At 47.1% G+C, this 13,162-nt stretch overlaps 1 protein-coding gene across 2 annotated transcripts in view; it reads left to right on the top strand.

Moving 5' to 3' along the window:
- The first annotated feature begins 2,186 nt into the window (after positions 1 to 2,186).
- Positions 2,187 to 13,162, top strand: part of fancl (FA complementation group L) — a 21,057-nt gene continuing 10,081 nt past the window's right edge. For both annotated transcript variants that reach the window (XM_030107172.1, XM_030107171.1), the window contains exons 1-6: positions 2,187 to 2,427; positions 4,777 to 4,835; positions 4,932 to 4,992; positions 5,513 to 5,569; positions 5,840 to 5,937; positions 10,978 to 11,074. In XM_030107172.1, the coding sequence (XP_029963032.1) occupies positions 2,341 to 2,427; positions 4,777 to 4,835; positions 4,932 to 4,992; positions 5,513 to 5,569; positions 5,840 to 5,937; positions 10,978 to 11,074 (459 nt within the window). In that variant the 5' untranslated portion in view covers positions 2,187 to 2,340. The remainder of the gene's footprint in view (positions 2,428 to 4,776; positions 4,836 to 4,931; positions 4,993 to 5,512; positions 5,570 to 5,839; positions 5,938 to 10,977; positions 11,075 to 13,162) is intronic.

The raw sequence follows: 13,162 nt of genomic DNA, 5'->3' as shown, positions 1-13,162 counted from the left end.
GCTTTCACTCACCAAAGCTGAGGACTCACTGTAAAAGTTCTTCTTAAAGGTTCTTCTCTGGCAGAAAGTTTTAAATGACTTTCATTCTTGATAAAATGGTTCAAAAATAACTGAAGACAGGAGGGTTCAAAAACTACATGACGGTGCACCACACACCTTTAACCTTATTCTTTTTACCACATATGAACCTCATTACGCATGTTTAGAGAGTGGTGCTGGTGAAATTTGTCAGGGGGGCTAACAAATGCTTGCATGATAACGATTAAATAGTTAAAGGGGCTGTATCATGCTTTTTTAGCTAGTCCAAACCCTAGAAATGGCATTAACATGGTAATAGTTTATTTTTGGCGCTAAGGAAAAGTCATTTTGTGTGAAATAAAAGATTTTCTGGGGCTAATTCTGAAACCCAGAAGAGAAAACGCTCTGTTTCACTGAAATCCCGCCTCTCCCCCTGTGGACTTTGACTGACAGCGTACTTCAACCAATCAGCGCTTCAAAACAAATACGCTAGCTAGCTTTAGCTCTTTAGCTCTAGCTTCTCTACACACAAACACACGCGAAAACGTCTTTTCCTGTTAGAAACTCACCAAGCGCAGACCCTTCAGACCCTTCAGACCCTTCAGACTCTTGCACTTGCTTTACTGTTGCTTTCAGACGATGGTCAAAGTTTATTTTCGTAATCGGAGTTACCAAAAGCAGCAACACTGATTGCTGACGGCCTGCGGGAGGGGGGCTCAGGGGAGCCATCTTCACCGTGTGACGTGAACGTGGGAAACAGAGCGTTTTCACGGGTGCAGGAGGGGCTGCCTCTCTGAGCAGCACAACAACCAGGAAAGCTCAAACACACAGGCACGAAGGAAAAAAACCCTTTGGGGGTGTTTTTGGTGAGTACATAACTATATAACATGGTTAAAACATACAAAAAGTGAATTTTGCATGATACAGCCCCTTTAACAGAGCTGCGAACGCAACATCGCCTATGATACACAATTACATCAATTACAGGTACACTATGCTTTTTTAGTGCTCTACATCAACTTTCTCTCTCGCGCGCGCTCACACACATGCGTGCGCACGCACACACACACATATATACATTTACGCACTGCAAAACGTGTTCCAATCCAACTTCAAGACTGCCCACACATAGCCTGATGCAACTGTTTGGTGACATGTAATGTCAAACACGCCTTCAGTACAACAGATAACCTCAGCAAAAACAAGGTGTCACAGTCCTTTAACAGGTCAACATGGGCCTGCCTTATCTGAAAAGAAGCTCACATCGACGCCTTTCTGGAATACAAAAAGGTTTATCACCATGTTGTTGAAGTTTGATCATTTTTGGATGAAGTCCCTCTCGATAGACAAAGTGGCAAATGCATTCGTTCGGCAAATATTCCACCTTGTTCGTGCTAACGCCCGCCATTGCTGAAGTTTTTCTCCCTCCTTCCCAACTCTGGCACAATTATAGCAGCCCCGCCGCGTTAAATCGCTACTATTGATCAAAAGTCAGCAGCTTGTGAGCTAACTGAAGCTAGCCCAAATGATCAGTAAATCACAGGGGCGGGACATGACACCTGTCAATCACTTAAAAGAAGGAAATGAATGAACGTGGACTGTATCTGCTGGGGCTGTAAAAAATGCGCCAATTTAGAGATATTCTGTTTTTCTTTTGACTGATTGGTGCTATTGCTACCTTTGATTTCACCTAAACTTAAAAGAATCTGTTGTAAGTTATTTAAAAATAATAATTTTCTCATTTTTTTTGTGCTGGGAGGGCTCCCATTTATACAAGCCGTCGCTGTTTTTAGACAATTCTGATATAAAATGTGAAACTCAAGCTGATACTTTAAAATATTCTACTGAGTTCATATAATTGCCAGTGCCAGTTTTTGTACACTCGGAATTCTGAAAACTTTCTTCGATTTTTTTAAAGGTCTTTATTGGGAATTCAGAATGAAATACAGACCCATAAATCAACATTTAAAAACTGTTTAGCAATACATTATAGAAAATCAAAAACTAAAACTAAAAAACCCGTCAATATTAAAAATAAGACCCAAAAAGTGCCGACAAGTTTAAAATTACAAACTAACGATATTTTTGAGCAGTCCCTGAATGCATCAGTCTGACGTCATCCGTTTTGTTTCCAGCGGCGGGATGCGGAAGTGAGAAGCGGTGTGTTTCTTATGGAGAAGTCAGCGTGTTTAACACTTTTCACTGAAATAATCCTCTAATTCAGATTCCAGCCAGGCCTCGTTAATCTTTTAGGACTACCTAACTTCAGATCGAAAGCCTTGAGCTGCGGTGAGAGGACTCGTAACTTTACAGTGGGAGATAATGGAGAGCTCATTGATTCAAGACAATCCGCTGCTCTTACCTGTAAATAAGGAGAAAACTGTCTACGATGGATTCATCACTGTGCAGGTAATCATCAACACGCATCTGGTCTTCATGCATTGTGCTGTCAATTCAAAAAAAGAAATGCATGTCAGAAAAATGGATTAACTCATACAACACGCACGATGTTTTGGTTTTTTTTTTTCTCTCTTTTTTTAACATGTGGATTAATTATTGTTTAGGCCATTTTTAATTCGCTTGTGGACAAGAAAATAAAGTGCATGTCAGAAAAATCATAACCTTCAACAGTTGTTAAACTTTAAATTCAAGCAGGTAAATGGAAAACAGTCTTAGATTCCAGCAACTTTCATTTTAAAATGATCATCTTTAGGGGAATAATCCATTTTAGTAGAGCCAGCTCTGTTATATATTTTTAAAATCCTTGTTTGTGGTGGGAATTTGAACTCTTTCTGGAGAGTCGGAGCGTATCATTAAAATCACTTTAACCCCTCCTCAGTTATTCTGCATTTCTGAATCATACTAAATACCAGACAGATCTGAGTGTATGTCCCATATTTGTAAACTTTTAACTATTCACTTCAAATTACATACAAAAGCTTGCAGAATGACCAGTTTTTGATGGATGATGTCTGATGAAATAAGACATTAAAGGAACTGTGGCTGCTTCTACATCTTATTTCAAAGAATCATCTTTATGGACAGTTTTGCTCATTGTCTTGGAGGTCCTGTTGTTTTCCTTAAAGGTGCATTAAGGAGTTTGCATGTTTCATGTGAAACAATGGCCCCTGCAGGCCTTGGGCGTAACTACAGCTTAGTGAAACACTCGTGCTGTGGCTTGCCTCCATGTACGTGAACGGAAGAGGCGAACTCCTTCCTCGCTCTTTTAGTAGCGCTCGAGTAAAATTTAAGTTTGTTTTGCCTGTGTGGGGTCTGTGCTGGAGTTGTGGCAGTGGGAGCGCGCATTATGTCACATCATCTCAAATTCTCCCCCAAAAAATTCTGGTGTCGGACCGGCACTGCAACTTTCAAGTGACAATTTAGCGCTGTTAGCGGTACTTACAATGACGCAATGACAATCGGTACACACAATCACGCAACGAATACACGAGTGAGTTAAAAAAAAAAAAAGAAAAGCGAGTCCTGATTCCAACCTTAGGTGGCGGCAATGAGCCTAAAAGCTGCCGGCGACCACCATTACCACAGAAGAAGAAGAAGAACAAGCCGGTCCAAAAATGAACAAACGAAGAAGAAAGTACAAGCGGAATGAGAGATGCAGCGTGTGGAGTTGGAAGACCCGCCCAGTGTTGCTAATTTGGCGACTTTCTTGCAATATCTGGCGACTTTCCAAAGCCTGTTGGCGACTTTTTTTTTTTTTTTTTGTCAAAAGCGACTAGCGACAAATCTAGCGACTTTTTCTGGTGCTCTGGAGACTCTGACATGACAGGACGTGTCGCTGCTGTCCTCAACGAGCAGCGGGTGTTTCCGTGAGCCCCTCCCCCGTCCCAAAGCACTCACAAGCGGTCAGTCTCAGCAGCGCCCCCTGCTGCAGTCAGAGCAGAGAGGAGACCCACGCCACTCCTCCATACTTCAGATGAATCGCACGTGAGCAAATCCGCCGCTGCTCCCGTCCTGGGTCACAGAGCGGGATGGACATGTAAATGTTTCTTCACTGTCGCACTTTTGTCAGTTCATTTGTAGTTCTAAACACATTTAGGGTGTTTTTAGCTCACTTTTTGCTTCTCCCACGACGTTATTCCTCTCTCCTACGGCGTCCATTACAATTACATGCAAATTGCCAATTATGCAAATTAGGTGATGATGTCATCTAGCGACTTTTAGGACAGCCAATAGCTACATTCCTTACTGGACAGTTGGCAACACTGGACCCACCAGTCTTGTAAATCTGTTGCGTCGGAAAGATTGGGAAAGATGTTCTGGAACATTTGTGAGCTTTTGTTACTTTTTCCCCACTGTACCAAAAAACGTACCGAACCGTGACCCTTACACCGAGGTACGTACCATACCGTGGCTTTTGTGTACCGTTACACTCCTAAATATTCGTAACATATTTGTGGTGGAAAATAAATATTTTTAAAGTTGAAAAACTCCTTAATGCACCTTTAATCATTTTGCTAATGCACTTGAGCTATACTGCACAACACTGCCCCCACAGGTCATCAGAGGTATTACTGTTTACTACACGTCTGTAAACTCCCTGGAAACCAGTACGACACACAGAAGCACTTTATTTTTCCATCTGGCAGTAATTCAGACACCCCCGCTTAGGTGGTGAACTCGTGTTTGTCTGGATCGAGCAACGTGAACATATTCCAAAGCAGGTTTTAGGCAGAAGTGTGTCGCCTGCACACAGTGACCCTGTTCCCCTTCGCTGACGTCTTCCTGCTGTGTTCCTAGGAAAGAGACTTCAGGATGAGGATCGTTCTTCCTCCAGATCGCCAGCTCAAGAAGGCCAAGTATGAATTCTCTCATCATTTTTTTTCAAGCACATATAAAGCATCTGATCTGTTTCTTCTAATTTTGTGGTTCCCGTCCCTGCCGTTGCTTCCCAGACTGCACTGCTGCTGGCGGTTGAAGCACCTGTTGCGTGGCTACGAGCAGATAGTCAAGCAGGTAACCACTTATCACTGGAGTCACGGTAATATTCCCCGATCGGGAACGTGTTGCTTCCAGTGTGTGTTTTTCTCTATTTGTGAGTATTTTTGTAATTCTGTGTGACTTTGGCGTCCTTGTGTTGGCTGCCTGGCGTCGTCGCCGCCCCCCACCCCCACCCCACCCTCCTGTCACCCATCAGACTCGCCTCACTCACATGCAGAGAAAAATATTTTTCACTGTTTAATTAACATCGCCTGGAAAATGTCCCTATTTGTTATGTGGCCCCTCAGGGTTATTTGGATGAGATTGATATTTCACCCCGGGCTGCAAAGTTCATTATTTTCACAGCCTTTAAGCTATCATTAATTATTAAAGCTGGTGGCAGCCCCCATTAATCACAAACACTGTGTTTGATTTGAATGGCTGGCGAGAGGAGGGAGGAAAAAAAAAAAGAAGAAAAAGAAGAAGAAGAAAAGACACTGTCACTTCATTATCCCTCCATTCAAGGATGTCTTTTCTGCTGTCGGACTCTTCGCAGAGGCTGCGGCAGTCGACCCATCTTGTCAGTTTCATTCTGGAGCTGAAGACCGTCTTGGTAAGAAGCAGAATGACACAAGTGGTTCAACCCCGGTCACTCCGACATTCCCGCGTTATGAATGCGAGGTAAACGAGCGCCCGGAGGCGCCGTCAATAGCCCTGATTGTGAGCTCGCACATGTGCATGTATGTACAGTGGGGATCGATGCAAACGCCCCCAAACCAAAGGCGAGAGGCTCCCCGGCCTGGGTTCTCCCGGCGGAGGGGTCGCGGCCCGGGCCTGACGTGCATCGGTAATGCGGGTTTAGAGTGAAGTCGTGTCGTTGCAGGAAGTGGGTCTGAAGAGCCGACCGGAGTGCCGCTCCGTCCCGTCCCCGCAGTACTACTCGCAGCTCATCGCCGAGATGGAGACCCTCGGGTGGGACAAGTAAGTGGGCCGCTCCGAGCACCGGAGACATGTTTTTAAAGAAGCTTCGAGAGCCGAGGACGGCCACGTGTCAGGCAAACACTGATGTGAGGATTTTCATGATTTCATTTACCAGAAACACAATGAGGACGACTGAACGTTTGGTTTAAAACATCCAGAACCATCCAGGGCCACGCTGTGACGGAGCTGACATCTCGGTTCACGTTACACCATATGGTGATGTTTTCAGCTTGAAATCGCGTCGCAGCTGAACTCCGCTGCAGTCGGAGCCTCTAATTGTCCTTGATTCTAACAGCAAGTCTTCTTCATGCTTCTTCATTAATCAAGTTTGGTGCAGACATGATCCATCTATTGGGAGGGAGGGGCGCCCGGTCATTTCACCGCTGCTCGTCTTTCTGCAGGCGTCCAGTCGTTTTGCGTCACGAGGCCAGGTTTGGACTGATAGGAGATCTTCAGGATTTATTGTTCCCTCAGTCTGAAAGTGAAAGTTTTGAGGTGCAGAAACGTCTCAGATGCTTTCAGCAGACACACAGACTTGGTTAATGTCCCTGAAGTTGTGCTTCAGCCATCAGGAGTCAGTTAACAATGAATGTGGCCCTTTATAGTGAGCGGGTCTGTTTTGTTGAATTTGCAAAGTTCCGTTTTTGTTAAGTTGTGTTTCATCATCTGGGAGAGCTCGGAAATCAAACTATCAAATGACGGCTTAGCTTCTCATTTCTGGGATCTCAGACCCCTGAACTGAATCAAATCGTATCGCTTTGCTCAATCGTATCGTTCATAGAATCGATATAATATCACGAGGAGGAGCGTCGGTGTCTAGTCCATTGATCATCACCTCTGTCAAAGTCAAGCAGTTTCTGTGATCAGTGTCACGCTGTAATCTGTAAACTCCAGACTGAATCTCCTTCACTATGTAAATGACGCAATAAGAGAACAATTATTTTATGTTAATGAACAAGTGAGTAACACGGTTCAGTTCCCCACTTCCTGGCTCCCAGGACACTCTGGAAGTCATTTTCTTGTGGAATTGCTCGCAGTTGGCAGAATGATCCAGAAACCCGTCTCCCACTTTGTTCATCCTGCTTTAAGGGCCAAAAACGTTCTGGAGACATTATTGATGCGCCGAAGTCTCGATCCAAATGTTATTTTCCTGTGTTCTCCCAGGAGGAAAGACGCAGCAGCCGAGCCGTGTACACTCCTTAAAGCGGACTGTGGCTATATGGAGCAGAGTGAGGCGGCGACGACGCAGCCCCACCTTAACAAATGGCTCCTAATGACTTGCTTATTTTTAGTTATTGAGTTATAGTTAAATCCAGGTCACGTTTAATAACGCTCAGCCCGCGGATGATGGCGGGCCTGGCGAACACTCGTCAGGAGGAGGAGGCGGAGGTGGAGGTGGAGGTGGAGGTGGAGGTGGGGGTGGTTAGTCGGAAGATATCTATTCTCCCCCAGCTCGGATTAAACCTCAACTACTACACTCATTTTCCACTTTTCCTATTAATGACCGCGGCCACAATTATGATATTAGCAAAATGCAAATGGAGCTAATTGAAGACTCTCAGGTTTTAATAGGAGGAATGTGTGTGTGTGTGGGGGGGGTCGGGGTGGGGGGGGGGTGAAGGTATGCTGTCTGCTGGAAATGGGACCGGCATCATTTCCAGTGTGGTGTTACGGTTAGGAGGCATTACGCACGGCGGGCCTCAATCTCCAAAGCACTCGAGATTCGCTTAGCGTCTTAATTGGTGTGGGCCGTGCTAATGGCCGCCGGGGGGGTTCTCCGCTGTAATTCTGTCGGCTGATTGGCCCAGGTAAGGGACTCTTCCTCTCGGTCTCCGCACGTCTCCCATCCCGCCGTCGAGAGTGTGGTCATCCTAATTGGCTGGAGACGGCGAACCGTGTGTTAATTAATGGAAAATGAGGTCAAGTAGGTCACACGCCATCAAAAAAAAAAAAAAAAACATCAAGCGTCGCCAGATCTCCGGGGCTCATTACGGGAGCAGCTGGCTCTCCGTGCTCGCCAGGCTCCGGGTGAAAGTTTGGCCACGGCGTTATCGCTCCGTCACACCGTGCTGCCGCTCCTCCGAGGACGACTGACAGCGGCCCGCGGAGCCGCCAGCTCCACTACGTCCACTTGCTCTTACGTTATGAGGCCAGATCATAGACGGCGTTGTCGTGACGACGCCCCCGTTAGCTGAACGGTAAACCGGGCTCATGGTTATTCAAGTCTTTCTGGAATGAAGAGTGCGTGTCCTCCGCTTCCAGCCGCCCTCCGTCCTCCACACGCCGACTCCGCATCTCCGTTGATCTCACCGTTCATGAATCACTTTGTCAACACACACACACACGGGTGTGCCGTGTGTGTGTGTGTCTGGAAGCGGCTGACTTGGCTGTGGAGTTGCAAATGGGATGCTCTCATCAGTCTTCCCAGCAGGGCGTCTGACTGTCACGCTGGTTCCATCACGGCCAAGTGGGGGCGGCGGCTGGTCCCTGCGATCCTGGATGAGAGACCCCGGTGGTGCAGAGATGGGGAAGTGAACGCTGTCGATGCAACACCGACTCCTTCTCCCCCGAAAGAGAAGAAGCCGTTGCAGTCTGAGTCCGTCACCGTCCGTCTTGCTCGTCTGTTGTTCGACTGCTTCGGCTTCCTCCTCAGGCCTCGTTGACGTGACTCTGAGTGTTTGGCGTTCTCTGCTCTTCTGCTCAGCTTCAGATGGGTGAAATCAGCAGTTCCCCTGTAAAACACCTCTGTGTGCGCATTGAGACGCGACATCTTTATCATTTTGAGCTGTGAAGTTGCTGAGTCTGCCGTTGATGAATTTTCATCGTTGATACCTCGACTGTTCTCGGGACTCTCTGCAGGAGATCCGACCAGGTGGAGCTGGGTCGAGCTCCGTCGTTTGCCTCGCTGTGGCTCTCGCTTGATTGTTTCAGCCTTGCTGTGCGGCGTGATGAATGAGCTGGAGCCGGCACCCGAAGGTTACGTTCATATTTATCCCTCAAACCGGACAGAACGCTGAGTTCATCTCAGTTCAACACACCTGTGTGAATGAGCGAAAAGCCTCGTATGACCGGCCACTCATACCGGATTTCATGGACTTTAAAACTGCATCTGAGAACACTGACCGTAATGACACCTGGGACATGGTGATACAACCGATGTAGACTTTAGAAACGTGACCACTGTAGACCAGAAACTTGACTTGTTAGAACTTTCCATAGAAACACAAGACCCCTGCTGTGCTCCATAGATAGACCGGTGAGAGGACAGCAGGACTCATTTAATCCCGAGAACCTTTGGAAACCTGTTTCCGCGTCAAGCATTTCTCTGTGGTAAATCCCGAGCTTGCCCATTGGGCGTTACTGAACGCTGGATTGCGGACGCAGTGGTTTCCTCCAGTGTGACGACTCAGACGGGATTAAACTGAAGCACATTTCCATTTCCTCGTCACCAAGCAAGAGTTAACTTCTCCTTCCTTCATTTGTCGGCCTGGACGCCTGTCACGCTCTTCACCAGCGTGGCTCTATTAACAGATTCCTGTATTTATTGCCGTAAGCAGCCCGGGGTGTTTTATGAGTCTTGGGAAGCGTGCGCCTCGCGATATGAAATAACCTCCAGTCTGGAGCGACGGAGAAGTTCTCTGGATGACTGTAGCCTGCTGTGGGGAGATAGCTCTGCTATCAGCATCTACATAGAAGCGTGCGTGTGTGTGTGTGTGTGTGTGTGTGTGTGCATCAAATTGCGATGATCAAGACAAGCAAACGTGTGTGTGTGTGTGTGGCATTAAAGCACTGTTGCCCTTCTCCTGAGGTTTGATTGCTAACGTGTGAGCGAGCAGACACTTTTATGAGTCGGGCCCATTGGACAGCGTCTCCCATCATTCCATCACTTCCCTAAGTGTGTGTGTCGTTCCCCGAGCACACTGCTCACATCACTCCTCTCTAACACAGTCCATAAATCCTCGGCAGATATACCGCCGCGTCAGCCCGGGCGCACGCCGTCCGCGGTAATGTACTGTAAATCTGGAGGAGGACTGCTCCGAACCTTTGTCTCCGATCGCTCTTTTGTCTCCGGGTCTCGGTGGACCGGAGATGGAGTGGCAGGGGGGAGGAAGCGACTCCTTCACAGTGTGCTGGAGCAGCTGAAGGAGCCGTAAATCTGACGGCGGCGTGTCGGCGGACGCTCCAGCCACATCAGTGTTGTGTCCTTAGCCTCACTGGCTTATAATTAGCTGGAGAAGGTGAGCGGCTGATTTACAAGTTGACTCAAGCTTGGAAATGTGAACTTAAAGCTCGAGGTCACGAAGAAAACACGCCGTTTCCTCAGAAACTTCGGCGCTGTAGCTGGTGTCAGTAAGACGTGATCTGTTGTTAGTGGAGGAGCGACGTTGACCGAGGTTGGTAACAATCTGAAAACAGCTTTTACTGACTTCCAGGCTGCATGGATGACTGTCCCAGTATGTTAACAAAGCTATTTCAGTCAAGAGCATATTGTATAATGTCTCGTTTTAGCCACACGTTGACTCCATATAGCTTGCAAGATTCAGATTGCATGTGAACCGCGGCTGTTGTAAATAGTTCTGCACATTAGAACGTTTCTCTCCAGAGTTCCCGGTCCAGATTCAGAGTTGACAGTCTAGTTGACATTCAGCTGGAGCCACTCGTGTCCTGACATGCTAACAACATAGTTTTCAGCATTTCTGCCGTTTACGTGTAAACAAACCGCTGGAAATGTGAAACTTTTCCTTAACAGAAATGCAAAAATGATACTTTCCCCTGAAAACTTGGTCGTATGAAGTTTGCATGTCCTGTAACAGTCCTCACCCGCAGGAGTCGGAGCCTGTAGGCGTAAATGAAGTTGCGGGCTGGTGTAATGCCACCGCGATGGCAGACGAAGCGATAAATCTCCCAGTGGCGTCTCGGCGTTGCTCTCTGCCACCGTGATTAATGACGGATGATGGCTGCTGTCAGGTGACAGTGTTGTTGCACCCTTCCCCGCGAACGCCCGCTAATTTACGGCGGCGCTCTGCGTCCCCTCCCCAGGCTGCTCTTCATCGACACGGAGTTCCGGACGCTGAGGCTGAGAGCGGAGGACTCCTGCGGAAGGGAGCACGTTCTCACCGTCAAGCTCAAGTCGAAGGTAAGATACGATCCCATCCCGCCGCGCACGGCGACTCCCCCGCACACGCCGTTCAGCGTGAGGGCCGGATCGTTTTCACTGTGGAAATTATTCATCATCAGATGGAATAGTCTCCAGTCTGATGTTGACCTCCAGCCAATCGGAATCCAAACAGGCCGCCTTCACCAGACTCGTGGGGATGTTCAATTTGCTGATAGAAAATCAGTGATTTACATCTGTGCCCCTAAATCTGGGTCAAACTGGAGAGGGTGCGGAGAGACGTGATAACCCACTGTGACTGAGATGTAGCACAGATAAAACATCTCTTCACAGACCTCAGCGTGATGGGAAAGAGGAGAAAAAAAAAAAATCTTCCTCTATGCATAGAGAGAAACCAATACGCCCACGCTCATCTGCATAGCCGCCGTCTCCGCTCGCCGCTATCGAGAAAAGTACATGAAACCCGGAGGTAACTGCAGGCCCGGTCAAATACCGCTGTGCCGCGGCGCGTTGGGAATGTTTGCCTGTTAGAGAGGAACCTCAACGCGTTCAATGACACTTTAGAACATGTGATATTAAACAATAAACGCAGCGTTCTCCTGCTCTGGCTGAAAAACAGACTCTCACACATTCATGTTATGATAATTCTTCAGTCCGCTGCGTGCTGTGGAAGAGTCCCTGCCACGCCGAATCAGCCTCTGACTCACTGTTCCACCACAGTAATCAAACTGAAAAAAAAAAGGTGCGGTTTGTCTGATTCTCACTTCTCAAAAGTTACATGTCTGTCAGATTTCAGATCACCATGGTTACGGAGTTATCCGTGTTTTGAAGTACTCCACAAAAAGTCACAATTACACGACCTCTGCAGGGGGAAAAAAAACTATAGCTGCTCAGAAGAAATATGAATACATTAACCTGCATCTGAGGTGCAACAGCCTCAAAACGACAGAAAAGTCACGACATGAATGAAAAAGCCTACAACAGAAAAACCAAAGCCCGCGACACCCATTCAACAGCTGAAACGTGGATTAACGAAACATGCAGCACAAGTGAAAAAGTGCAACATGAAGGCAAATACTCAGAAGCTAAAGCACGAGAGAAGTCATCAAATACGCACAAGACACAATGAAAATCTGTAATATGAAGGCGAAAGCCAACAACATCAATGCAAAAGCCAAAATATCTAAAAATGATTGCCTGGTTTTTAAGTTCTAGTGTTGCTGTGATCCTTCTGTTGTCCCTTTTAAAACTCAACTTTCACACAATATTACAACAATGCAGACAACAGTCTGCGGTCAGAAAACCTGACAGCCGTCTCATTCCAGCTGTTCGCTCTTTCGTTTCCAGTGGTTTTGTCGTGATGACGGTTTCATCAACATGCAGTTTTTCTTCAGTAGTGATGGAAAGTCGGTCGGCTCTGTTGTTGTGGATTCATTAATATCATGGAAGGATGAACACGGCGGTCAAAGAGGTGAAGACCTGAACGACGCCCACTGTAGAAATGCTGCGTTCCTCAGACTCCTTCCCTCTCCTCATGTCTTCTGGACTGCACAGGGAGGAATGGCCGCCAAGGCCGCACGAGTGCTCACACAACTGAGTTTGGAGTTTGGATCGCTTTGAAGTTTTCTTTAACGCTTCCAGTACAGTATTTCCTCAGGCAGGATGTTTGAGCTACTCGACACATTCAGGTGTCATCATGTACTTATCGTCCACACGAGGACGGGCCGCGAGACGGCCTGACAGCAGACGCTATTGTCAGAGGTTTTGTGTATATTGCCCGGTCTTTGCCAGATTTACCTTCAGCTCACTGCTGCAGCTCAGCAGAGACTGAGAGCTTGCCAACGCCGCAAAGACTGGAAGGCTTTTAATATGCTGACTTGAACTCTTGGCAGCTTTTAGTGACAAATTCACAGGAAGACAGTGTTTCTAATACTTTGGAGGGTTTTTTGTTTTTCATTTTCACAATTGCTGATGAAAGAAATTGCACAAGGTGCTGCTGCTGTAAGATCAAAGAAACTCGACAAAGGAAGGTAGAAAACTACCAGTAAATGCACTTTTCATCCGGGATGCACCGATACACGAAGGCCACGCGTTGCCACGAATCATGTC

Source organism: Salarias fasciatus, chromosome 13 (genome assembly GCF_902148845.1).
Source record: "Salarias fasciatus chromosome 13, fSalaFa1.1, whole genome shotgun sequence".
NCBI lineage: Eukaryota > Metazoa > Chordata > Actinopteri > Blenniiformes > Blenniidae > Salarias > Salarias fasciatus.
This window is presented reverse-complemented; position numbering and strand designations above follow the sequence as displayed.